Below are 27,541 nucleotides of genomic sequence, written 5' to 3'. Positions count from 1 at the left end.
GGTAGTCTATCAAGCGTCGAAAATCCGTACATCTCAAGCGCAGCAGGAAATGCTTGGACAGCGATAGGTATAGAAGAAGTTGTAACCATAATATCCGGCAAATGATATCAGAAGAGCGATGGGAGAATCCATGAAGTGCGTGCGAGTGAGAGGGGCTCAAAGCACTTGCTATAATAGAATAATGCTGTTTTATTCATAGCGATCAAATAGAAAGAGCAACATTTCCTTGAAAGCCATACATTGATGTAGGAAGTTTGGTTCCGCTGGCACAGTTACTGAAAGTGTGTCAACTTGCCCTGCGACTAACAGCGTGTAGTTGAGAGTTTCTGAATCGTATTGACATTGATTGAAGGGTTTTAATTATTGTGTAAAGTCTTCAACCCTTTAACCCTTCGAGAGTCGAGTTTTCATTTTGGTTGAAAATAATATGGTAATGAATTGATATGGAATTTTGGGAATGTCAATAGACGGAGTAAGGTTGCCGGTATGATGGATGTATCGTAGGGACAGATGTAGAGACAAACCGAGGAAATGACACAATCCCGCCTTATCACCGAAATGTGGGGTAAGCTTATAGCTATCAAACCCCCACCCCTCCATTCATACTATTAATCATCCATCTCCCCTCTCTTTTGTCTTATCTCTGACTCTTTTCCAATTGTCCTTTTCTCAATTGATCTACAGATATATCTTCTGCAATTCTACTACGTATGCCAACTCTCCCAAGACCATACTTAGTCCTACCAACTCTTAAATCCTTCTTCAAACATCCATCTCGTTATCGATCTCCTCTTCCACAACTCTACAAACGAACCATGTCCTCCGCATGTCCAACGTCTCGAGGGTAAAACCATTGTTATAACTGGTGCCTCATCTGGAATTGGCAGAAGTACTGCTTTAGAATTTGCGAGAACTTCTCCTAAAGATTTGAGATTGATCTTGACAGCTAGAAGAATTGATGTTTTGGAAGAAGTAAAGAAGGATATTGAGAAGGAATGTGGTGATGGGGTTAAAGTTTTGGCTGTTAAAATTGGATGTTTAGTAAACCTGAGGAGGTGAAAGGGTTTGTTGGTGGATTGCCGGAAGAATGGAGGGAGATCGATGTTTTGGTCAATAATGCGTAAGTGTTTCTCAACTTTGAGGGAAGGGAAACTAAACTCTTTAATCAGTGGTCCTAGTCAAAGGTGTAGCACAAGCTCCATCTATCGCTGAAGAAGATATCAACATCATGTTCGCAACAAACGTAACTGGTCTTATCAACATGACTCAGGCTGTCCTCCCAATTTTCAAAGCGAGACCAGATGGTGGAAAGGGCGATATTATAAACATTGGCAGCATTGCAGGAAGAGAACCATACCAAGGAGGAAGTATCTATTGTGCCACTAAAGCAGCCATTAGAAGTTTTGGAGATTCGCTGAGAAGAGAATTGATCGCTACAAGAATAAGAGTCATTGAAATCGATCCTGGACAAGTCGAGACCGAATTCAGTGTCGTTCGATTTTACGGCGATAAAAAGAAGGCAGATGCTGTCTATGCCGGATGTGAACCATTGACTCCGGATGACATCGCTGAAGTTATTGTTTTTGCAGCCGGAAGAAGAGAGAATGTCGTTCTTGCCGATACTTTAATTTTCCCCAATCATCAGGTATGTTTTTAATTCTTTTGGTGCGAATACAGGAACTAATAGAGGTATTGGCAGGCTGCTGCCACAGTAATGCATAAGAAGTCATAAACTGACCATCCATAGGCTGGTGCTGGAGGTGCAATGTATAAGAAGAGCTAAGGCATTCTGTTTGTGCATAGAAAATGTATACCCTACGATAGAAGCGAGAATGAGTTTTACAATGCATAAGATAGATATCATATTCTTTTGTTCCAAAATTCAAGAGCCTGTACTCCTGTTCTGGAAACCAAATGAAGCTTGTATCATCAAAGGTTTCTCCGTCGCCTCTTCATCTTATTTCATTACTTTCATTGTCTGGTCAGGTGAAGAGTTCTTATCTATCTATTCACTGCTCTGTAAAGATTTTACATTGTCTGCAAGTGCTATATTGAGCCTATAAATGCGGAATCAGAAAATTCTTAATCTTGGTCTTGATCTCGGATGGCTTCACATTAGGGAGTCTCGCTCAACCGTGGTATTTTCTTAAGTATTAAGTTTGGATTTTCATTCATAACTACAAACATAATCATTGGAGATAAATAGCCTCTTATAAAACCAGAAAATATTCATACATTCATTCAATCCAACCATGTACCCACTTCTCAACCCAGGCTGCCTCAACACCTATCAACCTACGCAATTTCCCACTTTCCTGTACTGTTTTCTTATTCTCCAAGATACTCGTACCTCTTCCCTTTGCTAATTCTTTATAAAAGGACAATAGTTTGATAGCCGGGTTCTTTTCCAACATTTCTTCAAAATCAATCTTTGAATGTAAATCCTCGGCGTCTTTTCGAACACGCTCAATCCATTTCGCAAAAGGTACAGGAGTAATTTTGTTTTCTTGCCCTACTGTAGCGGTCTCAATAATCCTAGGTAATAATGACTTCCACGGAACGAGAACAGGATTGACGGGATGATAAACTTTGGCACCGTGGTTGTGATCAATTCTCTGGGACAATACAAGTTCCACAAGTATATCAGCGATGAGATCAATAGGCACCCAGTCAACTTCGCTACGGTCGGTTGAATCAAGTGATTCGGGTATAATACCAAGATGTATAGAGCTAAGCACGAGACTTGGAAACCACTCATGTTTGTTCCAGATTCCGGTAGTAGAGACCGGACCTGCGATTTGTCCCACGCGAGCTATGCTAATGGATACATGGGGAAATTTATCTGCGGCATAGGCAAGGAGGTTTTCGGCGATGAATTTTGATTCCGAGTAGCCCATTGGAAGAGATGCTGATGTATCTGTGATTACGCTTTCGGGGACATCTCCTGAAAAATTACCGACGGAGCTAAGGGATGAGAGGAACATTAGAGAAGGTGTTTGAGATGCGGTAGCTGCAAATTCAAGCAAATTGATGACGCCTTTGATGTTGGGATGGAAAGACGATAGTGGAATATTGAAATTTACAGGCCATGCATTGTGGATTATATGTGTTGCGGAGGCTTTGACCTTTTCGAATATCTCGGGCTCAAGACCTAATCGTTCTTCTGAGAGATTGGCTTGGAGAAATGTGACGCGATTTGAAGGAAATTCGGTAGGAAGTCCATGAGCTTTACTTCGTTTGATTTGTGATTGTTCCCCGGCAGTTCTATTGAGACAAAAAATGTGCGAAACGGCGCTTGATGAGAGAAGAGTTTGTAATATGTATGATCCTAGTGTACCGGTGGAGCCTGTGAGGACAACAATCTTTTCTTCTGATGAAGTGCCATCTGCATCTTTTACCCCGTTCAAGTGCGTCTGGTTATCTGGGGGAGCGATCTCGTCTAAGATAGCCTTGTATTCAACCAAGCTATCATGAGTACCTTGCTCTCTAGACTTACTATCCGAAGACTTCTCCGCTTCGTGGAGCGAAGAAAGCTGGATTATCGTCTCGGCAAGAGATTTAACCGAAGGATTGGTATACAGTCCTCGAATGAATAAATCGTCCTCATCCTGAAATGTGATGCTTCCTATAAGCTGGGAAATATTATCGTGGATGAATCGACTTATGGAGATACTGTCATTCATATCTATTTTAAGCTTTTCAATTTCGGGTGCTGAAAGGTTTAGTGAAGGTGAGCTCGACATTTTATCCGCGTCGGCATAAAGATTATCGATTTCTTTCGAGTACAAATCAAGTGTTGGTTGTCTCTGAACCATCCCCTTTCCTGATCTCCCCATAGGTTTATCCGGACTAGTGAAGAAGACATGAGATTTAGCAACTTTAGCATGGCGAGGACATTCCTGATTTGCTTGCTGAATAGTCGGCCATATACGTTCGATTGCCTTTGCTCGTTCCACAGTAGAAAGTGCTTGGGGAGATATCAATTCAATCAACAACGCGGTTTGGAATCGGTGCGTACCAATGACAAGCGCAGCTCGTACTTCAGGATGATGTGATATTTGTTGTTCCATACTGACAGGATTCGTTTTTTCGCCAGTTAGAAGGACAATAATATCATCGCTTCGTCCGGAGTATAACCACAGATCTGCAATTGAAGGATGTGGAGCATATAGATCGTGGGTTTCCCATTGATTCAGTGATGGAAACACGGAGAAAATAGGTTGGAATTTCTCAGGATCCGTATTGCGAATGAGAACCGCTTCATGACGGTTTTCGGAATGTGATCTTAATTCAATCCCAGCGTTGGGATGGAAATGGAAATATTTCCAATCTTCAGATGGCCATTTATCGCTTGGGAAGACGGCCGGGTACGCACCGCTCTCTGTAGATCCTATAATCATGGATAGTTTGAGTCGCTTGGAGATCTTGTCTCCTGTGGCTTGTGAGACGTCGCCGCCGCCGTAGAGAAGTACGTCGATATTTTTGACGAGGAAGTCTAGCATTTCTGGGGTTTTACCAACTTCTTCAACGAATGGTGGAGCGAGAAGAACGCTATCTGCTTTCACGTGCTTGAGTGCTTCGAGTACTATTTGTGTCGAGAGGGGCACGCCGGATAGGGGGTAGATAAAAGGTGTCTGGTTGAATACTGCATTTAAGAGTGTCATGAATATTCCGCCTGCCTGTAATTGATCAATCAGCTCTCAAGATTGTTATAAACGCAAAAGAGCTGTTCATTTTATAGTCTATATTCTGCAGTCTGTACTCTTCCTCTTGATGAGGGCAAGCCTCCAAGCCCCCATGGCTCGCTGCCGCTCGAATACCCCCCAGCACATGTTTACCTTTGGTATCTATCTGTCTCCTTGTATCGATCCCTTTCATTGCTAAGCAAACAATCAACAAAAAAGCAACTCACATGAAAAGGCGGTAATGTATTCAAAAGTCTCGTCCTGCAAAAACAACAATCAGATCACTCTCAACCACACAATAAAAGATACTTACGAAGTCCACAACGCAGTTTGATTCGTATAACCATCCGGAGGAGCAATCGCAAGCTAATCACTCCAACTAGCTACCCACTCATGGTTCCACAATATAGGCTTCGGAAACCCCGTGGTTCCAGAAGTATGTAGAACGACCAATGGTTCTTTTCGTGCTTGCTCGAATGTTTTGTTAAAGGGATAGTGGGGGTAAATGTTATCGAGCAATTCGTCCACATCTGGACACTCGATTGCTCGGGCGCCGGTGGCTTCGATGATTGAGTGTGTCATGGGGAGAACGGGATTAACTGTGATGAGGACTTTGCACTCCAGAATCTTGAAGAGATTCGTATGGGCTGGTATACTGTTTCGCGGGGAACTGAAGAACATCTATCCTCACTACTGTTAGAGAAGTCCCATGACCAAAGCTGTAGGTTGTATATAACATGCCTTGTACCCCGCTTTCACATCAGCCAACATCAGCGCATTGTACCGGAAATCGTTCGGACCAATATAAGCTAAAGTAGGAAAGTTTTCCGCAGGACCAAGAGTATCGTGCAGCCAATGAGCGAGACCATTGATTGCATTTGCAAAGTTAGCATAGCTGATCTTGCGGTATCCGTACTCGTAGCTGGTGGCGGATGGTGGGACTTCAGCGTAGATGGTGCCGGGTCGAACTTTTGCTAAACCGTCGACAATGTTATTGAGGAGTTGCTTGCGACGGATGGGTTTTAAGCTGGTTTCTTCGAATATAATGGATGCCATGTTCTTAGGTTTGTGGAGCCGAGGAACAAAATAAGATGGGAAAAGACTTGTGAATAGGAGTCAGTGATATTTAGAATGGGGAATCGGAAGACATGCAACTAACAGTATTTGAAGACTGAACAATAGAAAGAGATGAACATTCCTCTCTGAAGAAACATGTAAGAATCAAAGAACAAGTATACACTAATAATACAGCAAAGTCATGTATACCCAGGAGAGCCTGACGCGAGATGTTTGTGCCGTCAAACCATAACCCATCTTACTACATATGTATGTCATATATTCTATGCTATAATGCTTGATTATACGGATATGATCTTCCATTTACAAGGAGATATGTATACGTGTGTGTATGCACTTGAACACTTTTGACAACACCAACTTTTCAAATCTTACTATGACAAAGAATCTGGCATCCTCCAACAATAATCATTCTATGACGATACACAGAGGTGGTTCTTCTTCTAGTCCAACAGTTGTACTCCGTGAATACAGGTGGTTAGTATATCTAGCAGACCTAAAATATCACTTCTGTAGTGATGAGGCACAAGATAGTTTATTGTCAGTAACCCTATCCGCATAATGGGGCTATGCGGCACCAACAGTTAGATGTATAAGACCACGTCATGTGCGAGGAAAGAACTGTTGGCCGCGAAAATCAAGACTCTGTGCCACGTACAGTAATACTTGATAAGTAATGCGAAATAAGTCGCATACCAACATCCGAAGACATAATCTTGACTTTTCAACATCGCAATGTGTGATTTACTAGATTTATTATTAAATTACCCCTCAATTAATACATACCATTAATCTAAATTTAACCAACAACCCACAAAATCCCCTTCTTCAGACCTCCAAAACGAAATCATTTCCGTCAACTTCGCATCCAAAATGAAGGGGGGCACTCCCACCCCATGACTCAGAAGCGATAAATTGCCTGACTCGCATTCGCTTACCATAAGGTCACGCCCCACCACGAAAAAAAACTCTTCAAAAATTCTACCCGACCCACTCTGTCAGTAATATAAACGCAAAAACGCGCAGAAATTTCAACAATTCAAGCAATCCTTCTATGGTGTAATGGTTAGCACGTCGGATTTTGATTCCGGAGATATTGGTTCGATTCCTATTAGAAGGTTCTCAATGAACATTCTATCCTTCCATACTCAGTTTGAACCTGGGGTAACAGGGTTGCATTTATTTTTTGCTTTCCTGAGATGTACAGGAATTCATCTTAGATACATATAGCTTTGTTCTCACGGCGACAGCTCCCGTTCTTTTTCCTTGTCTCGATGTTTTTGTTCCTGACATTGAATATTGTTCAAGGTATTATCCAAAAGTCCAGACCGCAGTCCAACAATATAAGGGTTTGAATATCTAAAAGCAATTAGAAATTTGAAAATAGTTCTATATTATAATCAAATTCAACATCTCAGATAATCTGAATATTCTATTTGATTTGGGGATTTGATGATCTTCATTGTTGGACTACAGTCCGACATATTGAACGCCCTGATTTGCATATGCATTTTCTTTACAAATCTTCTTCCTGGCCTTCATCATCGTCTAGTTTCTTGCCATTAATATCAATCTTTATGAAGATTGTAGACAAACCGGCCAGAAAATAACATATCTATCGTTATCTTTTATCAGTACATTCATTCTACAAGTTGTTTTTATCTGCAAATTTAAGAAGTAAAAGAGTACTTACAGCAGCAACAAAAAAGGGTAACGCATGCCAAAAAGGTGGTAGGCGTAAGGTTGCCGCAAATATATGTTGCATGGAAGGATCATTGATAGCATGACCGAGATTTTCGAGCACGGCTATCGAGGCGTAGAGGGTAGCGAGGGAGGAGGCGGGAATAAAATGGGATATTAGGGAAAGGGTTGAGACTCGGGATCCGACTGAGAGGAGTTGTTAGAACTTATCTGTGGTTTTGGAGAGTAATTTGGATGCTGAAATTAGAGAAGTGGAAGAGAAGAGTACGTACAGCCTGCAGCGAAGATAGAAACACCTATTTCAAGTTAGATATTATAATTCGTCCCCAAGGAAGGAGATATCATACCAACTGGAATCCACCCACTCGTCGGTGCTAACCCAATAGCAAGAGAGCCAACCAAAAGAAAACATACACTAATCCTCATCAGTGTCAAATCGATTTTCTCGGATCTCACATGATATCTCGCTTTTATCCAAATAGTTATCCTCGGGATCAGGAAAAGGAATAGGAATATATTGATAATAGCTGTTTCGGTGTAGAACATTGCTCCTTTAGATATCTTGGTGTTAAAACGGACTGACGAATATTGGATCAAGATATTGAGAGTTATATATCTGAGGGTTCCGACTAGGAAGACTGGGATGCAGAGGAGAACGTTGGGTTGTATCATGGCGTGGCGGATGGTAGCGAGAATGGTGGTCTTGGGGATAGTTGTAATATGCCTTGATTGTAGTCGTGTTGGGGATGAAGGTGAGGATGGTTCCGGTGGCGACGACGATTGACTAAATGGTACCAGCCACAACAAAAGTAATCCTAGGGTCACAGATCCCATTGCCATACTACAGGCAATCCAAGGAGTAATGTCTATCGTGACAGAAGCTACATATGACCCAATGAGCTCTGCAATATAGAATGCCGAGAAGATATAGTAAAATGCATAGCTCCTATTACAAACACCAGTTAGTCTGGAATATTCACCCAACTATACATACTATTCACCTTTTATCTTCCGTTATGAGGGAAGAAGCCATCGCCCACATAAATGCTGCACTTGAGTATAAACCTCCTCCACATAAAAGGAACAGTGAAGACAACCATACCCAACGCAAATCGAAGATCTTTGGGTATGCACCTTATGAGATGCAGAGATTAGCAACATTTGAAGGCAACAAAGCAAAGTAGCAGAATACATACAAATAACAAATATTTCCACCAAAGATAATCCAACTCCAATTAAAGATAGCGCCATGATCTTTCTCCTTCCATATCGATCTCCCAAGTTACCAATCGGAATCGCTACTAGTAAAACTATATACCTATCAGCATTTGCCCTCTTTTAAAGAAACGAAAAATATACCAGGCACCGTATCTCCAAGACTTTTCCATCCCCTAATCGTCGCTAACGGACCCTGAATCTCGGGTATTTTGCACATTTCTGAAATAATTTCCCGATTATTTAATCTTAAGCTTGGCTCTGGAAAATTGTAATAAGACTGACAGAGGGAAGATTCGAAGAGGGAGATGAGGGGGGCTACGAGAACCATTTCGCAGAAGGCGATGAGGAAGTGGAGGGTCATGAAGTAGAGGATGAGGGTTGGGAGGGAGGGAGAGGTGGGGGGAGGATGAGGGTCATGGGGATGATGGTGGGTGGAGATAAGGGGAGAAGTCTCATTAGGTGGAACACTGGATGGGGAGGTATGTTTTGGAGGGATCGGGGAAGAGGACGGCATCGCTTGTATGATATGTTGTGTTATGTGAATTGTGATACGTGAGAAGACTGTAGGGAGATAGGAACCTTGGAATGAAAATGTGTGGCTGATTAACCTCGTTTGCGCCACAATGTGGTTCTCGTTGTGGCGTTGAGTGAGAGTATGATACTGCCACATTGTAGACGTCCGAAACTGGCTTCCGATACTTATAACTTGTGAGTAATCCAGTTGATTCTGCTAAATTACGGGATAATCGTTCAGTATATTTGGAGTTTAAAAAGCACTTGAGTTCGCAAGGGAGATGTGGTATTATCCATGTATTCAAGGATAACAGATAGCTCACCGGGAAGTTAGCACAAATACCTAGGTACTGGTTCATATCCATTCACCAACATTAGCCAACATCACCAACGTTGTCTAGAAAAACAGTCATTACAAATGCTCTTCATAAAAGCAGAAAGAAAAGAAGCGATGCCATTTGAATTGTACATATCATTACGTTGAAGCTCGCCCCGATCACTACGATTTTGAGAACGTCAGAAGATTTGAAATCATATTGCAGGTATATATCTGTACTATCTCGGCCATCATTGAACACAGAAACAGGCTTTAGATTGTACAGTTCTCCTAACATTATCAGTACATATCATCTCCAACTGTTTGATCACTACGTCCCACTATTCTGCATGAAAGTGTAAGCAAAACCTACCTACTTATATACTCCCTTGTAACTCTCCATGTATCCTTCCACCAAGTTCTTCCTCTCCAGAAGCCCAAACTACATTACTTCATTTCCTTTCCCACGCAACGTCCATCTAAGCATCAAAAAAGAATATGAATACCTCAAAGATTTACGACTTCATTATCGTAGGAGGCGGTACATCAGGTCTCGTGATCGCCACTCGACTATCCGAAAATCCTGAAATCCAAGTTCTCGTTCTCGAGGCTGGCGGAAATCATTTGGAAAATCCACAGATAAACATTCCAGCACTTTGGCCCTCTTTGCTCGGTACAGAACTCGATTGGGCATTTAAAACTATTCCCCAGGTAATTTTCATCACGTCTTCCTTGAATCGTTCAATGCTGATTGTTTGTGATAAAGAGTGAGCTTGGAAATCGCACTATAGGCCTTCCTGGTGGTCGTCTCCTTGGTGGATCAAGTGCCATCAATGCGCAAGCTTTTATCGCTGCATCTAAAGTTGGACTTGACGCCTGGAAAGAGCTTGGAAATGAAGGATGGGATTGGGATTCCATGGAACCCTACTACAAAAAGTGTCATACTGTAGAAATCCCAAGCGACAAGTTGAGAAAGGAGTTGAGCTTAAATCACTCACATCTTCAAACAACCCGGGGTCTGACGGTCCTATTCAAACGTCGTATCCTCCAAAAATGGATGCTGTCAGAAAAGCATGTGTTGATACCTTCAATGCTTTGAAGTATGAAATGTCTGAAAATGCATTTTCAGGATCTTCAATTGGTGGTTTTGTGAATAATTCGACAGTTAATGGCGTTACAAAGGAGCGGAGCTATTCAGCAAATGCTTACTTCAAACCCGTGCAAAGTCGATTCAATCTCCATCTCGTTACTGATGCTCTAGTTGAGAAAATCATTCTTGACAAAAAATCTGGGGAAAGCATGGCCAAAGGTGTGAAAGTCACTATCAAAGGCGTCGAACATATCTTTCAAGCCGGGAAGGAGGTCATAGTCGCAGCCGGTGCTTTGAATTCCCCAAAGATCTTAGAACTCTCGGGAATTGGTGATTCTGAACTTCTTCGCTCGCTCGAAATCGATGTATATGTCGACAATTATAACGTGGGAGAAAATTTCCAAGACCATACATCAAGCGGAATGAGTTTCGAGGTAGTTGATGAAATACAGACACTAGATCCTCTGAACCGCCAAGAACCAGAAGCCACAGCAGCTGCTATGTCCGCATATCAAACTGACAAAACTGGACCGTTTGCTGGTGCGGCAATATCGTCTTTTGCTTACATGCCCGTTCCAGACTTCCAGACACCCAAAGGCAAAGCCGAGTTGGATAATTTGCTGCTTACCTACAGACCCGAGAAAGAGAGTGTAACGTCTGAATTTGCACGATCTGTTCTTTCTAGTGTAGACAAGAGTTCCGCTTGCTACTTCGTGTATGCAGCCCATGGAAATTTTGGATCTGACGCAAGCTCTGCAAAGAACGTCACCATTAGCCACGAGACTTGCAACTTTCTTACAATTGCTTGTGAACTTGGATATCCGCTTTCACGAGGCAGTGTTCATATTCAATCTTCGTCGCCATCGGATAGTCCTATCATTGATCCCAAATATTTCAGCAATCCTATTGATCTTGATATCCATGCTAGATTCATACGATACATCCATAACATTGCTGCGACTGAGCCGATGGCTTCAATTCTCAAACCCGGCGGACATATCAGTCCAAGTTTTGCTGCATTTGGTACAGACTTGGAAGATGCCAAAGAATATGTCAGAAAAGCTATGATTTCCGCGTGGCATCCTTGTGGCACTTGTGCGATGTTACCTTTGGAAGATGGTGGTGTTTTGAACCAAAAGCTGGTGGTTTATGGCACCAAAAACATCAGGGTTGTCGATGCAAGTATGATACCTTTGATTCCAAGAGGAAATATTCAATCTACTGTCTATGCTGTAGCTGGAAGAGCAGCTGATTTGATCAAGTTGGATCATAATATCTAGAAATGCTTTAGCTGTCTTGATTGTTCACTCAATAGTATCCTGCGAATTGATAACCTTGGAATGTTATACTTTTAGACCTAATGGCTAGCCGTTTACCTTTTAAAGCCGAGAACATCTTCGCACCGTGAATATAACATGTCGCTTCGAAACCTTTCGTACGGTGATAATGTGGTTCTATTCCAAGCAAGCCTACTTTAGATAGACCTTAGAAGAAGCCTTTGTAACTCTTAATGTACTCATGCTGGCAACATCACAACATTATCGAGTGAGACAACAAGAATTAATAGTAGGGTTAAGTCCATTCTTTCGTAATATCAAATATCATTTTTCTTATATTGTAAGAAAAGTCCTCTTGATTTCCAAATTACACATAAAGAAGCTCCCACCCAATGACGTAGCTCGCGTAAGTGGGGTCTCTCTAATCGCGTCCCCCTCCTCTCCTCATAATTCCACTCGACAACATCAAATACGCGTTCTTAGCCCGCGTATTCTAGCCTCCCGGGATAAAATCCAAAAATGTCTCTCCCTCGCGTATCCCTCTCTTCATTTCTATCCTCCGCCAAAACTGCCCTAAACGGCGCATTGAAAAGCGGGGGAAAAGTTAATTTTGTCGTGGGTAATGAATCGGCTGGTATGTACCATTTGATCTCTTCTTGTAATACTCCGAGGAAAGATGTTAGCGGGAGCAGCTCGATACAATTGGTGACTAGCATAGGATCGTCCACATAACTAACACACACAGTAACTAGATCTCGATTCCCTCTGTAGCGCCATACTCCTAGCCTATCTACGTACATACTCCCCTCTCAACCATAGCAAATCCCTCTACATCCCTCTGTCGAATCTTCCCCGTGCGGATTTAGGATTGAGGCCGGAATTACATCCAATTCTGAAGAAAGCAAGAGTCAATGTGGGAGAATTGATTAGTCTGGATGATTTGAGAGAACACGGCTCAAAGTCATCGCAGTTGACGAAATTGAAAGCAGATGATACGAGATGGATATTGGTAGATCATAATGCGTTACAAGGGGAGCTGGGTAAAATTTATGGCGGGAGAGTAAGAGGGTGTATAGATCATCATGATGAAGAGGGGAAGGTTCCCGCAAAGGAAATCTGTGAGAAGGAGGGGGAAATGAGGATTGTAGAGAAGAGTGGAAGTTGTGCGAGTTTGGTCGTTGCATGGGCGCGAGATGGCTGGGCAGAGATGAGGAGAGGAGATGGAGTAGGCGGAGAAAGAGATATCAGGTAAGTTTGCGCTCTACAATATCCAGTTCTATCTGGATAATTGACATATCTCACACCGTTCTCGCTCTCACCCACAATCTTACTTGATCAAACTAACCCGATTTACAGTCAATGGGACGGTGAACTAGCATATCTAGCACTAGGCCCAATCCTAATAGACACAAACAATCTCCAATCCGCCGACAAAACCTGCGAAAGCGACCGAGCCGCTGTCCAATTTCTGGAAGACCTAATCGCAAAAGATCCCAATACATCAAAATCACCCTGGAACCGAGACGAATATTTCTCCACAATTACTGCCGCGAAAGAAGACATCGGAGATATGGAATTACGAGATATATTACGAAAAGATTACAAAGAATGGCACGAAGGGGGACTGAACCTGGGTATAAGTGCCGTGGTTCAGGATTTCGACTTTCTCCTCGCGAAAGCGGGGAGTAGGGATAAGTTGCTTGAGGTACTTGGTGAGTGGGCAAAGGAAAGAACTTTGGATATTTGTGCGGTGATGACAACGAGCAATAAGGATGGAGTGTTTAGGAGGGAGCTTTTGGTATGGGGTTTGGGAAACAGAGGGGTAGAATGTTTGAGGAAGTTCAAGGGGGAAGGAGAGAAAAGATTTGGGTTAAAGATTTGGGGTCAAGGCATACTAAATGTCGATGAGGAGAGGGAGATTAGACATTGTTGGTGGCAAGAGAGGATTGAGCATAGTAGAAAGCAGGTTGCTCCTCTATTGAGACAATCGATGCTTTGATATCGAGCGGGTGACTTTATAGGTTTATGATTTGTTCTAGCCCGGGTAGACAAGGGGTGAGTTGAATTGCATAGATTTAGAAGCGAGCACCATTGCCTGCAGAATTTCAACCCTACGTTGCAGATATATAGATGTTAAAATAGATGGCCGGAAGCGTTCCAGAGGAAAGAGTTTCCACCATAAAGCATTAACAGGAACAATTTTATACCAACCACTGTATCACATAAGACGGCAAGATTGAACGTTGAAAAGGTATTGAGACAATTAAACTAGGCGCTGGATGTCTATCTATCATTAAAAGCGTCTTTGAGAATCATAAAAGTCGGTTCAAAACAGCTTGAGCTCATCTCAGAGAAACACACGCCAGAAAAGAAGCAAAAGATAATCACCAATCGCTAGAAAAGAACGCTGCCCCCAAAGAACCTCTTTTACCTAAATCGCGCGACCCTTCCCCTTCCCCTTTCCTGCAAACTCCAATCCTGGGAAGGCCTCAGCCTCAGCTTCTTGTTTACTACGTTCCTCCGCTAGACTGAGTTGCAAAGCAAACTCAAGATCGTCTGACAACTGAGCATTCTTATCCATAGAATGTAACCCTTCATAACTGAATCTATTCTTGGATACCTGACTGGTCGATGGCGAAGTGGACTCTGACCGTCTTGTCTTTTTCTGTTTGTAAGTGAAATTGACATCATAATCACCAACACTTGGCGAATACCCATTGTCACCAATTGCCTGACCTTCCATCAGAGAAAGACGTATAGCCTCCTCAAGATCATGGTCATAGTTAGGTTGAGGCTCTATAGCTGAAGTGGGTACTGTGGAATGACTTCTCGTGCTAGCTTCAGGCGTAATAGTTCCAAAATCATTCTCGCCTTTGGTAGGAGAATTCTCGCCAGTATCTGCAAAATATCCAGCTTCACTTATACGGCGTTCTTCGTCATCTATAAGAGCTTGAGCAGACACCATTTCCGCATATTGTAAAGCTTCTTCTTCACTCAGGCCACCAAACCCAACACCAAATCGACCAGCGAGTCTCGCTGCCTCTTTAGCTTTTTCTTTCTTTTCTTGATCGAGTTCTTGTTGTTCTAATGCAATTTGACTCAACAAAGCTCCTCTACCAGTATTACTAAATCGATCGGTTGCTCCGTTACTACCACGTTCGCCACGGCGAAGCCTTCGCTTTTTAGTTTGAAACTGATCTGCAGCAGAGGAGCTGTAGTGCCAATATCGAAGATGAGTACCAAGTGAAACCATACCACGCAGGATTGTTGGATCAGGATCCAGAACGACAGCACCAGCTGCGTAAAGATTAATGCCAACTCCATGAATTCTTGCCTCTGCTTGAATCAATCGACGTCGAGCACGCGAAGAAAAGCGAGAGTGGAGAGTGCGAACAGGTTGATTGGATGATGCAAGAGGATCCCACGCCTGTACGAGGCCATCATTACCACCATGAACAACAAACAATGCGGAAATTGCCAAACATGATATTTGAGGCGATTCTGTAACGATAGTACGGATTGGATGTAGCTCATTGACCACCTGAGGATTTGCAGATTGAGGACCTCGCATATTCCACAAAATGATTTGGCCTATCTTAGTACCAACAGCCAAATACCTTGCGCGATAACCGGGGATGCTAGTCGAGGAAGTCTCATCAGACGGTGTCTCCGGAAAGGTAGTAAAATTTGTTTTCCCATTTACAGTATGCAATGGATCTTCGGCAATGGTGAGCAGGGCATATGTTGATAGGTCTATAGCAGAAGTGGTAATCTCAATGCCAGGATATGACTTCAAAGATAGCAAGGAACTCCGCCATTCTTCGTCCATGGGTGCCTCCGCATTCTCAGATGGCTGAGAAACATTTGTCATGGGTGATATTGGTGAATTTGGAGAGGTGAGCTCCTCTGATTTAATTTTTGATACATTTCCAAAAATCGAGGGTATTTGGGTTGGGTCGGATGATACTGGTGGTGTTGCTGGAGCAGTTCTTGGTAATGTGAACCCGTCAAGTGACGATTGTTCGACTTTACATCTTGTGTATCGCTTTATTTCGGCTTGTTCTCCAGGATTGATCCCACAACCAATGACAAAAACACTCTCACCTGCTCCGTTACCATCATCACCACTAAAGTCAACCTCAAGTCTTCGACGCATATCCCAGCCATCACAAATAGTTCGAAAATGTGATGGACGATACCTCAGGAATTTTTCGATTTCACGAGTTTCTGCCTTGAGCTGTTGTTTAGAGAGATTCATAGAAGTGCAAGAAGATTTAGGAGAGTAGCTGCCGTGAATTTCAGCTTGTTGCCATGGATCATCGCGTGCTATACGGCGGGAAGCTTCCACCACCTGCCAGTATACTGTACGGCCAGCAATCCAGGCTTCCTTACCCAAATCATCTTCATTTAAAGATGCATCAGATGGAGGATGTGTAGGTACTTCTGTTAAGTAAAATACTTCGCCTAAAGCGTTGAGCGCAACAGCCCAAGTTCGACGTGATGTTTTGCGCGAGATGCTATAAGAATCGTCCACGCTTATTGCAACTATAGGTACACCAGGGGAAGGAATCCATCTTGCCATCACCTGACCAGCCTTAGCTTTAGGGTTTTCAGTACCGACACCATAAGCAGTGATCACGCCAAGTGTCGATCCAGTCATGATTCCAATAACACCATTGGTAACTTTGGGTACAGATGAAGACTTAGCGATCCAAATAGATGATATTGCCTCGGTGAGGGGAGGTATGTTTGGAATACCAGATTCTGCATCGGCCAAACTTGGTGGTGAATGTTCTAAAAAGCGACCACGCATTTCATTTGGTGCTCTGTAGTAAGCCGAACCTCCAGGAAACCCTTCTCCATACACCATTCCAAAAGGTTGACTGACATCCATAACATTTGGAAGACCAGCAGGACCATCTCCAAGACCAAATGGAACATCGCCTGGAAAGAGATCTGCGAATTGAGGCATTGGTTGAGGATCAGTCAAACCCCAAGGATCAATTCTTCCAAGTTTAGGATCACTGCTACCAGCAGACCCAGTTTCATCAGTACCATGAATAAAACGTGGATATTTCTTTCCTTGTCCAAATGTGCCATGAATGTGATTGATGGATGTGAATAATTCCGAGGTATATGTAGTCACAGCACTTGTATTTCCCATACCATTTGCTCGACTTGAGTTACTTTGTTCAACTCCTTGAGCAGGTTTTCCTCTTCCAAGACTTCGTAAGAGCCGTGTTCGAAGCACATATTCGCTCCTCCAACTTGCCAAGCCTGTCAGTCGCGTAAAAAATCGTTGTTCGCGGAATTGTTCTCTTTCATCGTCATCTCCAATATGATCTAATCTAACAGGTGACGTCTCTGTAACATCTTGGCCTGGGAAATATCTCGAAAATGCAACGCGCCATGCATGAGGTGTAGTGACCAAATTGTAAAATCGACGCGATACAAGTGAGACTGCAGATAAAGACGACGCAGGCAAATGCGATAAAATATGAGTCAGAACCTCTGTAAAAGAAATCGTATTAGAAAATCAATTTATTTCGGGGTCATGATTGAAAATACCATTTGGAAAATTCTCTAGTTGCGGACCTTCCTCGCCCGTACTACCTTTCTTCTTCACCACCTTAAATCCAGGCCCCTCAGGTTGTTTTTTGGGTGGACTAGGAGCAAGTGCGTTTTCATACTCGGCAATTCGTTGATAAGATGGTCTTGGGCGATTCTCGAGATTGCTGTCCAAGTTCAATCCACGCAGTGCCTCATCCACACCATTGAGTGGCGATCGCCATCCTGATCCTGCTCTTGACGAACTTGTTGAAGGGGTTGAGCTTGCCGTTGAGCCATCAAGTCCATTTCGAGGACTGACCAGCTCACTGGACTGGATTTGCGGAGAGTGAATGCCATGATTAGAGGTATTGGGTAAATCTGACAGGTTTTCGAAGGTAAGAATGCTGTTAAAATTATCGGGAGGCGATGGCTGCATAAAATTGAACGTGAAGGAGTGGGGTATAAGGGTTTGACTGAGCCAGTATATCCGGTCAGTCTATTATTGAGTTGAGTAGTCGACGGTGTCGTGATGTTTCGAACGTTTGTGTGAATGTTGTAGTTTCTTTTGCTCTTGGATTTGAATCTTACTGAACGGGGGGTTATGTATGTTTCTCGTTTCGGTATCTATCACATTAAATCGGAGTCATGCAATTTCCATGTGCAAGGTGACGTCCCTCAGCATCTTTACTATATATGCCTGAGGTTTTGATAAACACACCCACCACGTGCCCACATCATCGACTGCCCCTCAGCCCTTGATTTCACAACCACCTTGAATCTGAACAATATAAATTATTTGGATTACCATCATCTGCATGAAAAGCTGTAGAATTCGGCTTTCAGTCTCAATCATGCTCCAACTCTAACTTCTACTGAATTGAAAACTGGAAGAACGCATGAACACTATTTACGAATTGTTGTATGCGTTACATCCATCTGGTCTCAAATCTATACAAACCCTTCTAAATTTCGACGTATGAGCATAATAAAGATGCTTTTGGGTATTTTGAAAGATTAATTTGGCATCATCATTATTGTAATATCACTAAGAAGTCTTCGTATATGACATAAGTACATTTCCAAGAAACGTATCAATCTACCCATCCCACCCAATTTTCCACCTGACTTTTTCATAACTCCTAAAACTCCATGTTGAAACATTGTCTCATTTTTCAGTTAAGTCATCATCATAATGAGACCAAGAGTGATGTATCCGTATATTTCAAATGGAGCATTGATCCTCCCAGCGTCGCTCTCTTGATCTGTGGATGTCACCGCTCCAGATGTCGTCATTGTAGAGGTAGACATGTGTGTTGAGTCTTCGCCTGTAGTTTTGAACTTTGATCCTTTACTTGTACTTGTATACATATCCTGCATCGACGAAGATTCAGAGACACCTGTAAAGGTGGTCTTTGAGAACTCAATGCCATTACTTCCAATTTTTATAGTTTGTTGATTGAAGGTGTGGCTAGTAGGTGTTGCTCCTGGTCCAAAAGTAAAGGTTGTTCCATCTATAACTGCTAGACTTGATCCAATTTGCGTGAATGTGACATCTGAAATTGTGACAGGATGTGTCGCAGGAATGAGAGGGTATGTTAAAGTTGTACCAGCAAGCATCAGGCCGCTCTGATCTGCAGATATACTTTCCCCACTGATCACTGTCTTGGTAGGAGTAGCACCAGGTCCAATATTGAACATAATGCTAGATATAATTGCGATTGATGAACCTACTTCCGTCACCGAGAGGCCGCCAACTATTCCAATTTGATTTCCTGATCTTGAGTTACCTCGTAAAGTCGTTTGCGCAAAGATCACTCCACTAGGGTAGATAACTATTGTTTGTCCATTGAATACATCAGTTTGAATGGCCAATCCTGATCCGTAAGTAAACGTTGAAGACCCAATATATGCCACCGAATTTCCAACACTTATGGGCTCACCACCGATAATCACATGGTTCGTAGGTTCAACAAGTAAAGGCGCCAGAGTCGTGTGCGCAAGTTGGATTCCAGCAACACCAATCGTGATTGTTTGGGTGTTTATAACAGTCACTACCTGAGGAGCTCCTGAACCTATTGAATAGCTCTTGCCATTCACGACGGCAACGAATTCTCCTAGTTTTACCGAAATGTTATCCACCAGAGTTGAAATTGCTGATATTTCGATACTGACTCCTCTTGAATTGGTAGTCAGGCCTAGTGATGTCCCTGAAGAATGAGTTTGAATCTGGTTGTGGTTGCATACTCTTCGACCCTGGATCTCCAGAATTGGCAGTCAGGCCTGGTAATGTCCCTGAAGAATGAGTTGGATCTGGCTGTGGTTGCATACTCTTCGACCCTGGATCTCCTGAATTGGTAGTCGGAGTTGGCGATTTCCCCGGACTACCTAACCTGGAAGCTGAAGATGGATTTGGTTGCGACTGCATACTCGTTGCCCCTGGATTGGTGGATTCGATAGTTTTATACGAACTTGGTAATGTCAATGTTGTTCCTGAGCCTATTACTTGAGATGGATTAACCGTAAATATATGCCCTTCTGCTTAATGGTTAAAGGTGAATTTTTGTCTTTGAATCGTATGTCCATTTATAATAACATTGCTCGGTGTCAAGATAACTGGGACTCCAAGGACTACCACTGAAGTTTTAGAAGACGAAGGTGATGCAATATCATCGTTAGATTCTGCTTCAGGATTCTCTACACTGTTTGATTCGGGGCTAACTGCTTCACCCGAAGAGCCTGGTATAGAAGTTGACGTGAAAGTCGGTGTAGATGGCTTTCCAATTCTTGTTACTTGAATTCCAGGGAAATGTGGTGGAGTATAAGAGGCAAAAACAACCTGTGGATTCTTGCTTGTAACAACAACGGTTGTCGTCCTTATTTGTGAATAACTGGGAGACGCTAATGGCGACAGTGTTAGATATTCTCCTGTACTTGTTTCATTTGACTCTATCAGATTCGGGTCGGTATCGTTGCCAAATGGAAATGATGGTAGCTCATACGCTGGTGATATCCCCGGTGGACAATAACTTGGAGGTGTAAACTCTGGTATTGGGGTATATGTTGCATTGCTAGCAAGTGTAATTGTTTTTGTGTTGGGTACCAGAATGAATTCATAATAGTCGTCGTCAGGGGAATCAAGAGCAATGCACGGATCCGTCTCGGGATCTAATTCAGGAGGTGTGACGGATGTGTTGAATATAGTATTGTTGAAAGTTCCCGTCTCACTGTGCCCGAAACTAGAAACCGTTTGGTGATGAAAAGATAATGTAGTCTTGTTTGGATTATTGATCAATTGTCTCGAGTTAGTGGGCGCAATTGGATAACCGAAGTTTGTGTTGAGTCCGAAAGTTGTTGAAGGAATGAGACTTTGAGACCGTAAAGTGGAATTAAGCGTTTGATGTGAAGATAGAAGTCACGTTTATGATATTGCCTGGCCATTGAGATGTAGGATTGTTGACCGGAACTGTGTCGGATGTGACGCCACTGAGTATATCAGACCATTGAGGCGTGGTAGTGACGGGAAGAGGATTGGCAGAGCTTTCATGTCTTTATAGTACCAATATTAGTCCAGGAAGTAGTAGGAGGGCTCAACGTCGGCGACGGATAATTAGTTGTCTCGAAGTCACTATAAATCGATGAAGATTCTGTTGATGATTCAAATAGTACACTTTTTGGATTGAAAATCGAAGATTGGTTAACTTGTGTAGTGTAAGACGTAGAAGTTATGCTAGAATTTGGAAATTGTTGGAATTTGCTTGCTCATATTAGTGATGTAGTCCTTGGGCAGATGGATTCAAGCGTGCCTTGAGCAAAAACTTCAGAGCATTTAGTAAGGATGAAAGTCCATATGAAGATTGATTCATGACAAAGCATTGCTCCAGATCAACCCAGAAAATAGCTGATCTTGTCGATGCCTAATGAAATAGACAACAGTCAAAGCTTGCCTGACTGTTCATGAGATAATAATAAAAGAAAAAGAGAGTTTTCAAATCCAGCCCACGTAAGTAATAAGTAAAAGAAAGGCACAGTAAAACATTTCCAAAAACCAATGTACAGGGAAGAATGTCAAATTGCTGAATGTTCGAGAAGCTGAAATGAAGAATCATTCTTATTTGAACGGCTTCATTATTTTGCCAACATAATGATAAGGATAGAATAGGTAGTGCTTTGATCTTGACTCTAGTGCTGCTTGTACTAATGGATAGCAAGTGACTCGCCCACGGTATTTGAAGTATGAAAAAGGAGACGTGCCGGCCATGATGTTTTCAGGGTACAACTAGTAACTTACAATACTTTCATCAAACCCGCTACTATCTTTGAACACTATGCTCGAATAAATCCGGTTATAGCATGCTAAGCTTATATCATATCTCATTTATGGAATGCAGCATGTTACCAAAGAATTTTGGTGGTATCACGGCTTTTTACAAAGCAAGTTCGTATGATCGCCTCCTTCAAAAGGTTTGTTACTCTCTTTACTAAGTAGAGTTGTCGGATGTCGGATACAGGGAGATCGTCGAAATGCTAAAGTAGGCTCATGTCGTAAATGTAAGTACCTTTTGGTGCGAGTCCAATCCAGATATAGCTAAGCGACAAACTTTCCGCGAAATAAACTTTTACGCTCTGAACTGAAATGCCGGAAATGATATGAATCCTGAATTGACAAAACATTGAGAGCAGACAGTTGATTGGGTAATCTCTCACACCCAAAAGAATTACTGGATGATATATACATCTAGCACTTGCTACATTCAAGGCTGTAGTGAGTATCTACAATGTGGATTATACTTGTGCTTTTGAACTACCACAAAGACAGTTTCCGTGGTTTCTTCAAAAGCTGGTAGCACAGATGAAAAATTTGTTAATGGCTCCAAGATATCCATGATTCTAGCAACTTCGCGAAGCCACAATATCATTGTGGCAAAATGCTAATCAAAAGCGAAAGCCTATTGTGATCAAGTTCAACGCTATGAAGTTCTTTTATCTCTCCATATAGACTTTAGCGGATGGCAGTGGAGAGTCTAGCCCGTACTTTCATTCACTATCGGTAAATATATGATTAAATTCTCTGTTAAGGAACATTGCCTCGGAGAAGTACTGACATGATATAATAATTCTGGTAAGGAGAAGCCAATAATTCCTTCAAGAAATAGACATATATATGGCTATATCGGACTGAAAATTCTACCAATCAAATCCGATATAAAAATGATAATTCAAGTGTTGTAATCAATATTTATGTCCGATTTCAGCTTCAAATTTTGATATTTTTGAAAAAGTATTATGTGATAGTAGTTAATCAAGTTTATTTATATAGAAAAAAGCTTATTCAGTTAGATCTATTATCAAAATTTATATCAGATTTGCAAAAATTTAATCCGATATTCCGGTTTTACCTAAAAGACCGGTATTCCTATATAAAAAGTATTCAAATCAGGAAATTATTCTGATATATTTATAATTCCGGTATATCCCAGTCCGGTATAGTCAAGTTCTACTGTATCATGTCCTTTCCTTATAAAGTAAATTAGCCGACAGTTCTACTTCAAGGCCCTGTTCCTGACCAACTGAACGTGCTGATCTGATCTAAATTTCGTCCACCACCCACTGACTTCTAAAATTGGGAAGAGACTCCACTATGTCTAACCTTCTTTTAAATTATCAGCCATGTCCCAATATTCCTCTTTCCCTTGCCCTCAACTCAATTGGCATTCTAAAAACCAGCAACCGTTCTACTGTTCCCAGATTGAGAGTTCTTCTTGACAGCTCGAGAGTGCCGTGATAGCTTTCGGCAAGACCCGAACCTTTGAAATTCATAGTTGATTTATCTCATATCATCGACAGATGGAAATAGTTGATAAGGAAATGTATGATAGTGAACTTTTGTTTAATATTGAAGCTTTTTTTACTTTTTTTTTTACAATCGTATGCTTTCGCTTAGTCGATGCTAATTGGCCCCTTTCCCTTGCATAATAGTTATTTTCTCATTTTCCTAGTTGGCTCCCCCATACAAACTCTGAATTCTCTCTTTTCCCTATAACAAAACAATTAGAGACCAAATTAATCACAGCACCAATCGAATAATCATTGACTGCTTCATTCATTGATTAATTGCTCTTCATTTCTTTTGTTCTTAACATCTAATTGGCTGTTTGTCTTTCATACCTGCTCTTCGGCCCGAGGCTCAGCCTAGTAACCTTGCGCGTTTGTCCCATCAGACCTTTGTTGCAGTTGCCGGCTATCTTTGCCATATATATATTCAATTTCTCCATTGCTTCAATTTGCTTGGCCTAGTTCGTTGGCTGTATTTTGTGTCTTCGATACAAAATCAAGACTATGATCTCTGGTTGTGGGAATTTGTGCTCTTTCACAACCACTTCTTCTCTTGATCCTGGGAAAATATGTTACTGGCGTGGATGCTGCTACAGCTTTGAGTCTAACGCTTCTACTGAATGGTATAGTAAAAATATCCCATTTGTTTAAGTAGATGCTGATATAGTTAAAGGTATGGAGACGATGGATCTTGGTCTGCTGTGTCGATCAGATTGGGAACTCCCAAACAATGGGTCAATCTCTTTCCAAATACACTCAGTGCTGAAACCTGGGCGATAGGGCCACATGGCTGTCAAGATGGTGGTATGTTATTTTTCTTTATATCATACTTGTTCTTGGGACGTGGAATCTTTAATCGATGTCAACTGGTAGTTTCTACTTCATTGTTTCTCGGAGAACTTGTCATATTCTTCTTTCTTGTGGCCAGATGAAAATTTTCGAGTTACTGCCTTTAATCAGACTACTTTAATTTTTACCCATTTCATACCGAATCATAGTTGATGGAATGTCATTTTTTAAACCGCATAATGAAGCAAACTTTATCTATTCAATATCAAGTGCTAATTGATGGATCATACTTCCATATCAAATGATTAGTCTTATCGTTCATACTATGATAACAAGTCTTATTAACATCTATCCCTTCCATCGAGTGCCTCAACCATTGAAAAGTTTTCATGAATGATATATCACAGTCGCGGAATTACTGTTCGTATTTTTATTTGTTTAGACATCTTTTTGAGGTTGGATCATAGTCTTTGGTTCAAGATTGTTAATTACGCTATTAAGCTATTTTTCACTTATAAACCAAACTTTATTATCTAAAAATCAAGTTACAGTTAGCGATTAGGACCGTACATCAAGTGATAAGTCTTAGCAATTAATCATCGTGTCTCGATATTCCCAGTAGTCAGGGTTTTAATCTGAGGATATAGGACCCTTGATTGTGGATTAATGATTCCATATCGCGTATCTATAAAGTCTTGTCTGGTTTAGAAGTTCAAGCTGAAACGTTCTGTAACCCTTACATACCTACTAATGATTCCTTTAAAGATTCGATATGCTTGGACAGCCGAGGCTCAATCTTTAACGCAACCCAATCCTTCACATGGGAGCCTTTGTTGACACTAGAGTCTTCTCCTTATTGGCGTCTTGGTACGGGAAACTCGCTGCAATGGGCACCTTATGGAAAGTATGGACTCGACAATCTCGCATTTGGGCCAGACGGACCAATCATTCCCAACGCGACTATCGCGATGATCAATGCTACAGAGTATTGGGTTGGGAGCTTTGGTTTGGGAGCTAGTACTGGAAACTTCAGTTATGTTACCCCAAATGTCACATATGAACAGCTAGAAACCTTGGGTGAGGTATTAGGTGCGGGATATGGATACACTGCGGGGGCTATATATCGTAAGTATTTGATAGTTTTGAGGTTCCTTTAGTACAGTCAACTAACCCAGCTCAGAGCAAAAGGGGGAACCAATGTCTTTAACATTGGGCGGATATGACGAAAATCGATTCATACCTCACAACGTTTCGTTCACTCTTACCCAAGATCCACCTGTACCTCAAGTCTTTGTTGACAGTATTTCTGTAATATCCTCCAATGGATCAAATGCGCCTATACAACTTGCGTCATACGAGGAGAACATCAACACATTGATTGATAGCTCGACTCCTTACCTATGGCTTCCGGAAACAGTTTGCAATCGTTTCGCGGATGCTTTGGGACTAAGTTATAATGAGTCCTTGAATCTTTATACCTTTGATGAAAATCCCACTCAACATAACAATCTATCGGATTCATCTACAACGACAACTTTTACGTTTAGATTCAAAGACAAAGCCTCAGCCTCGGATTTTGTCGAGATCGATTTACCATATGCAGCCTTTGATTTATCATTATCCTACCCATACATTCCCAATACCGAATATGGAACAGATGAAGCATCAAAATTCTACTTTCCATTGGCCAGATCAGCAAATAGTAGTCAATACACTATCGGTCGAGCATTTTTACAGGAGGCATACATCATCACCTCTTACGAGACCAATCAATTTTCCCTTCACCAAGCCGTTCATGTATCCGATACGCTAAATAACAAGAGCATTGTTGTTATTCCAAGTGGAGATATTACTACTGGACAAGAAACTGGCACAGTGTCATCCAGTCAGAATGCTCGCTTAACCGAGGGGCAAATTGCTGGCATAGTTATTGGTGTAATTGGGACAATAGCAACTTTACTGGCTACCTTATACTTTTCCTATATTAAATACTATAAGCCAAAGAAACTTGCGCTTGCTCTTAAGAATTCTACTTCTGAGTCCGAAGCTGGTATTAATCTTCAACAACTTGATAGTCCTCCGCCAACGGGGACCTATCCTTCAGAAGCTCCTGGTGATACCAGTCATCCAGTTGAGATAAACTCAGAAATTGCACAGCCAACAGAAGTTAGCGCCGAAGTCCCGCACCAACGTTTAGAACTTGTAGCTGTGATTCCAAAAGAACTCTCCGCAGAAACCGCAGTTGAGCTACCAGCAGAAGTCCCAGCAGAGTTTTTCAGAGGTAGTATTACTGTTGATAATACTCCTACTGGTAGTCATACCGTCAGTCCTATATCTGCTTCACATTCTGGTTCACTACCATCAATGAATGCTCTCGCCATCAGTTCTGCAGAGCCATCTTCGAGAAAGGATCCATTCTCGTAACTCCTACTCGCTCTTCTATTGTAGCAGATCAAGTATCGCCTATATCCTCCGAGACACAACTGCGGCCCGATGGATTTTCTCCTATAGCCGAAATTCAGCACCGCATGAGTCCTCCTCCTACATACGCCCTTGCAAAACCTGACAACTACGATTTTGCTAGAGATTTTCTTTCTAGCGACCAGCCACTAAGTCAATTCGCTTCTTCTACTAGCAATGGTGCCCCAGGGCCTAGTAATTATGTTTTTGCCGGAGCGATGCCTTCAGGTATTCAACCTCCAAATCCATTCGCTCCAACTACTATGAGCCGAGACGCACAAGTAAATGAGTGGCATCGCCGCGATGTGGAAAGACAAGAACACGAAGAAGAATTACATCGTCAAGCATTAGCTCGCGAAGAAGAAATCCGCGAGAATCAATTCCAGGCACGTCGTCTGGCACATAGACAGGAAATTGAGAGAATGGAACGACTAGGAACCGATGTTTTTAAATATCGCAATGAGGACGTGGGGAGTGTTCAAGCACCTTTAGAAATGCCGCTCAACGTGATGAAAACGAAGATCGCAATATACCTCCCACAATCCAGGACGAAGGTGATATTCCCAGTGTATCAGCTCAAGGAGGTGACCCAGAAGTTGCGCAAGTAACTCCTTTACGTCGATTCTCTTTTGAGAATGGAGATGATGACGATGTTGTTTGAATACGATTGATGTTCATTTCTTGACTACCCAGTTATCTTCGTTAATATGCTATTTCTCCTATTTGCGCCATTTTATTTGGAATTTTGGAACATGTGGTAGATCTTTTGTATATAAATGGAATTAGAATACCAGCGTGTTCAGAGGAAGGCGATTTATTTACTTGTGGGGGCCAAAAACGGTCATGTATAAACTATTGAGAATAAGACAAATGGACCGTCATAGAATGGGCCACAGGTGTATTTAAAATGAACACCTGAGTAGAACTTATGCCCAACTTCTCTTTAATGGACCATTATGTTAACTCTTATTGCATTATGTAGAGATGTTTTCATGAGATTGCCACGGCGATAGAGGTGGAGGAATAAGAGACC

The 27,541-nt window shown here is 42.0% G+C and overlaps 10 protein-coding genes across 10 annotated transcripts; 5 read left to right on the top strand and 5 right to left on the bottom strand.

Annotated features, from left to right (window-relative positions):
- Positions 1-457: 457 nt before the first annotated feature.
- EAF02_008980 (uncharacterized protein) lies at positions 458-1,059 on the top strand (the record flags this gene model as incomplete). The annotated part of the gene is made up of 2 exons (XM_038905028.1): positions 458-484; positions 739-1,059. 2 exons carry the CDS (start codon positions 458-460, stop codon positions 1,057-1,059), a joined length of 348 nt encoding a protein of 115 aa, XP_038755438.1.
- A 57-nt stretch (positions 1,060-1,116) lies between these two features.
- EAF02_008979 (uncharacterized protein) lies at positions 1,117-1,783 on the top strand (the record flags this gene model as incomplete). The annotated part of the gene is made up of 3 exons (XM_038905027.1): positions 1,117-1,120; positions 1,170-1,645; positions 1,748-1,783. The coding sequence occupies 3 exons, from the start codon at positions 1,117-1,119 to the stop codon at positions 1,781-1,783; spliced, it is 516 nt and encodes a 171-aa protein (XP_038755437.1).
- A 454-nt stretch (positions 1,784-2,237) lies between these two features.
- Positions 2,238-5,741, bottom strand: EAF02_008978 (uncharacterized protein; the record flags this gene model as incomplete). The annotated part of the gene is made up of 4 exons (XM_038905026.1): positions 2,238-4,679; positions 4,913-4,946; positions 5,077-5,366; positions 5,445-5,741. 4 exons carry the CDS (start codon positions 5,739-5,741, stop codon positions 2,238-2,240), a joined length of 3,063 nt encoding a protein of 1,020 aa, XP_038755436.1.
- Positions 5,742-7,407: 1,666 nt separating this feature from the next.
- Positions 7,408-9,195, bottom strand: EAF02_008977 (uncharacterized protein; the record flags this gene model as incomplete). Its single annotated transcript, XM_038905025.1, has 6 exons — positions 7,408-7,649; positions 7,736-7,759; positions 7,811-8,409; positions 8,465-8,597; positions 8,660-8,773; positions 8,823-9,195. The coding sequence occupies 6 exons, from the start codon at positions 9,193-9,195 to the stop codon at positions 7,408-7,410; spliced, it is 1,485 nt and encodes a 494-aa protein (XP_038755435.1).
- Positions 9,196-10,008: 813 nt separating this feature from the next.
- Positions 10,009-11,880, top strand: EAF02_008976 (uncharacterized protein; the record flags this gene model as incomplete). The annotated part of the gene is given in 3 exon segments (XM_038905024.1): positions 10,009-10,221; positions 10,277-10,446; positions 10,461-11,880. 3 exon segments carry the CDS (start codon positions 10,009-10,011, stop codon positions 11,878-11,880), a joined length of 1,803 nt encoding a protein of 600 aa, XP_038755434.1.
- Positions 11,881-12,396: 516 nt separating this feature from the next.
- On the top strand, positions 12,397-13,876 carry EAF02_008975 (uncharacterized protein; the record flags this gene model as incomplete). Its single annotated transcript, XM_038905023.1, has 3 exons — positions 12,397-12,511; positions 12,630-13,125; positions 13,234-13,876. The coding sequence occupies 3 exons, from the start codon at positions 12,397-12,399 to the stop codon at positions 13,874-13,876; spliced, it is 1,254 nt and encodes a 417-aa protein (XP_038755433.1).
- Positions 13,877-14,308: 432 nt separating this feature from the next.
- EAF02_008974 (uncharacterized protein) lies at positions 14,309-17,863 on the bottom strand (the record flags this gene model as incomplete). The annotated part of the gene is made up of 2 exons (XM_038905022.1): positions 14,309-17,388; positions 17,446-17,863. The coding sequence occupies 2 exons, from the start codon at positions 17,861-17,863 to the stop codon at positions 14,309-14,311; spliced, it is 3,498 nt and encodes a 1,165-aa protein (XP_038755432.1).
- A 740-nt stretch (positions 17,864-18,603) lies between these two features.
- Positions 18,604-19,852, bottom strand: EAF02_008973 (uncharacterized protein; the record flags this gene model as incomplete). Its single annotated transcript, XM_038905021.1, has 2 exons — positions 18,604-19,634; positions 19,672-19,852. 2 exons carry the CDS (start codon positions 19,850-19,852, stop codon positions 18,604-18,606), a joined length of 1,212 nt encoding a protein of 403 aa, XP_038755431.1.
- A 114-nt stretch (positions 19,853-19,966) lies between these two features.
- Positions 19,967-20,971, bottom strand: EAF02_008972 (uncharacterized protein; the record flags this gene model as incomplete). Its single annotated transcript, XM_038905020.1, has 2 exons — positions 19,967-20,792; positions 20,946-20,971. 2 exons carry the CDS (start codon positions 20,969-20,971, stop codon positions 19,967-19,969), a joined length of 852 nt encoding a protein of 283 aa, XP_038755430.1.
- Positions 20,972-25,016: 4,045 nt separating this feature from the next.
- EAF02_008971 (uncharacterized protein) lies at positions 25,017-27,116 on the top strand (the record flags this gene model as incomplete). The annotated part of the gene is made up of 3 exons (XM_038905019.1): positions 25,017-25,173; positions 25,229-26,370; positions 26,433-27,116. The coding sequence occupies 3 exons, from the start codon at positions 25,017-25,019 to the stop codon at positions 27,114-27,116; spliced, it is 1,983 nt and encodes a 660-aa protein (XP_038755429.1).
- Between the last annotated feature and the right edge of the window lie 425 nt (positions 27,117-27,541).

The sequence above is a fragment of the Botrytis sinoallii genome, assembly GCF_014898435.1.
Source record: "Botrytis sinoallii strain Bc 23 chromosome Unknown BSIN_017, whole genome shotgun sequence".
NCBI classification, from domain to species: Eukaryota; Fungi; Ascomycota; class Leotiomycetes; order Helotiales; family Sclerotiniaceae; genus Botrytis; species Botrytis sinoallii.
Note: the sequence above shows the minus strand (reverse complement) of the source record. Positions and strands in the feature narration are given on the sequence as shown.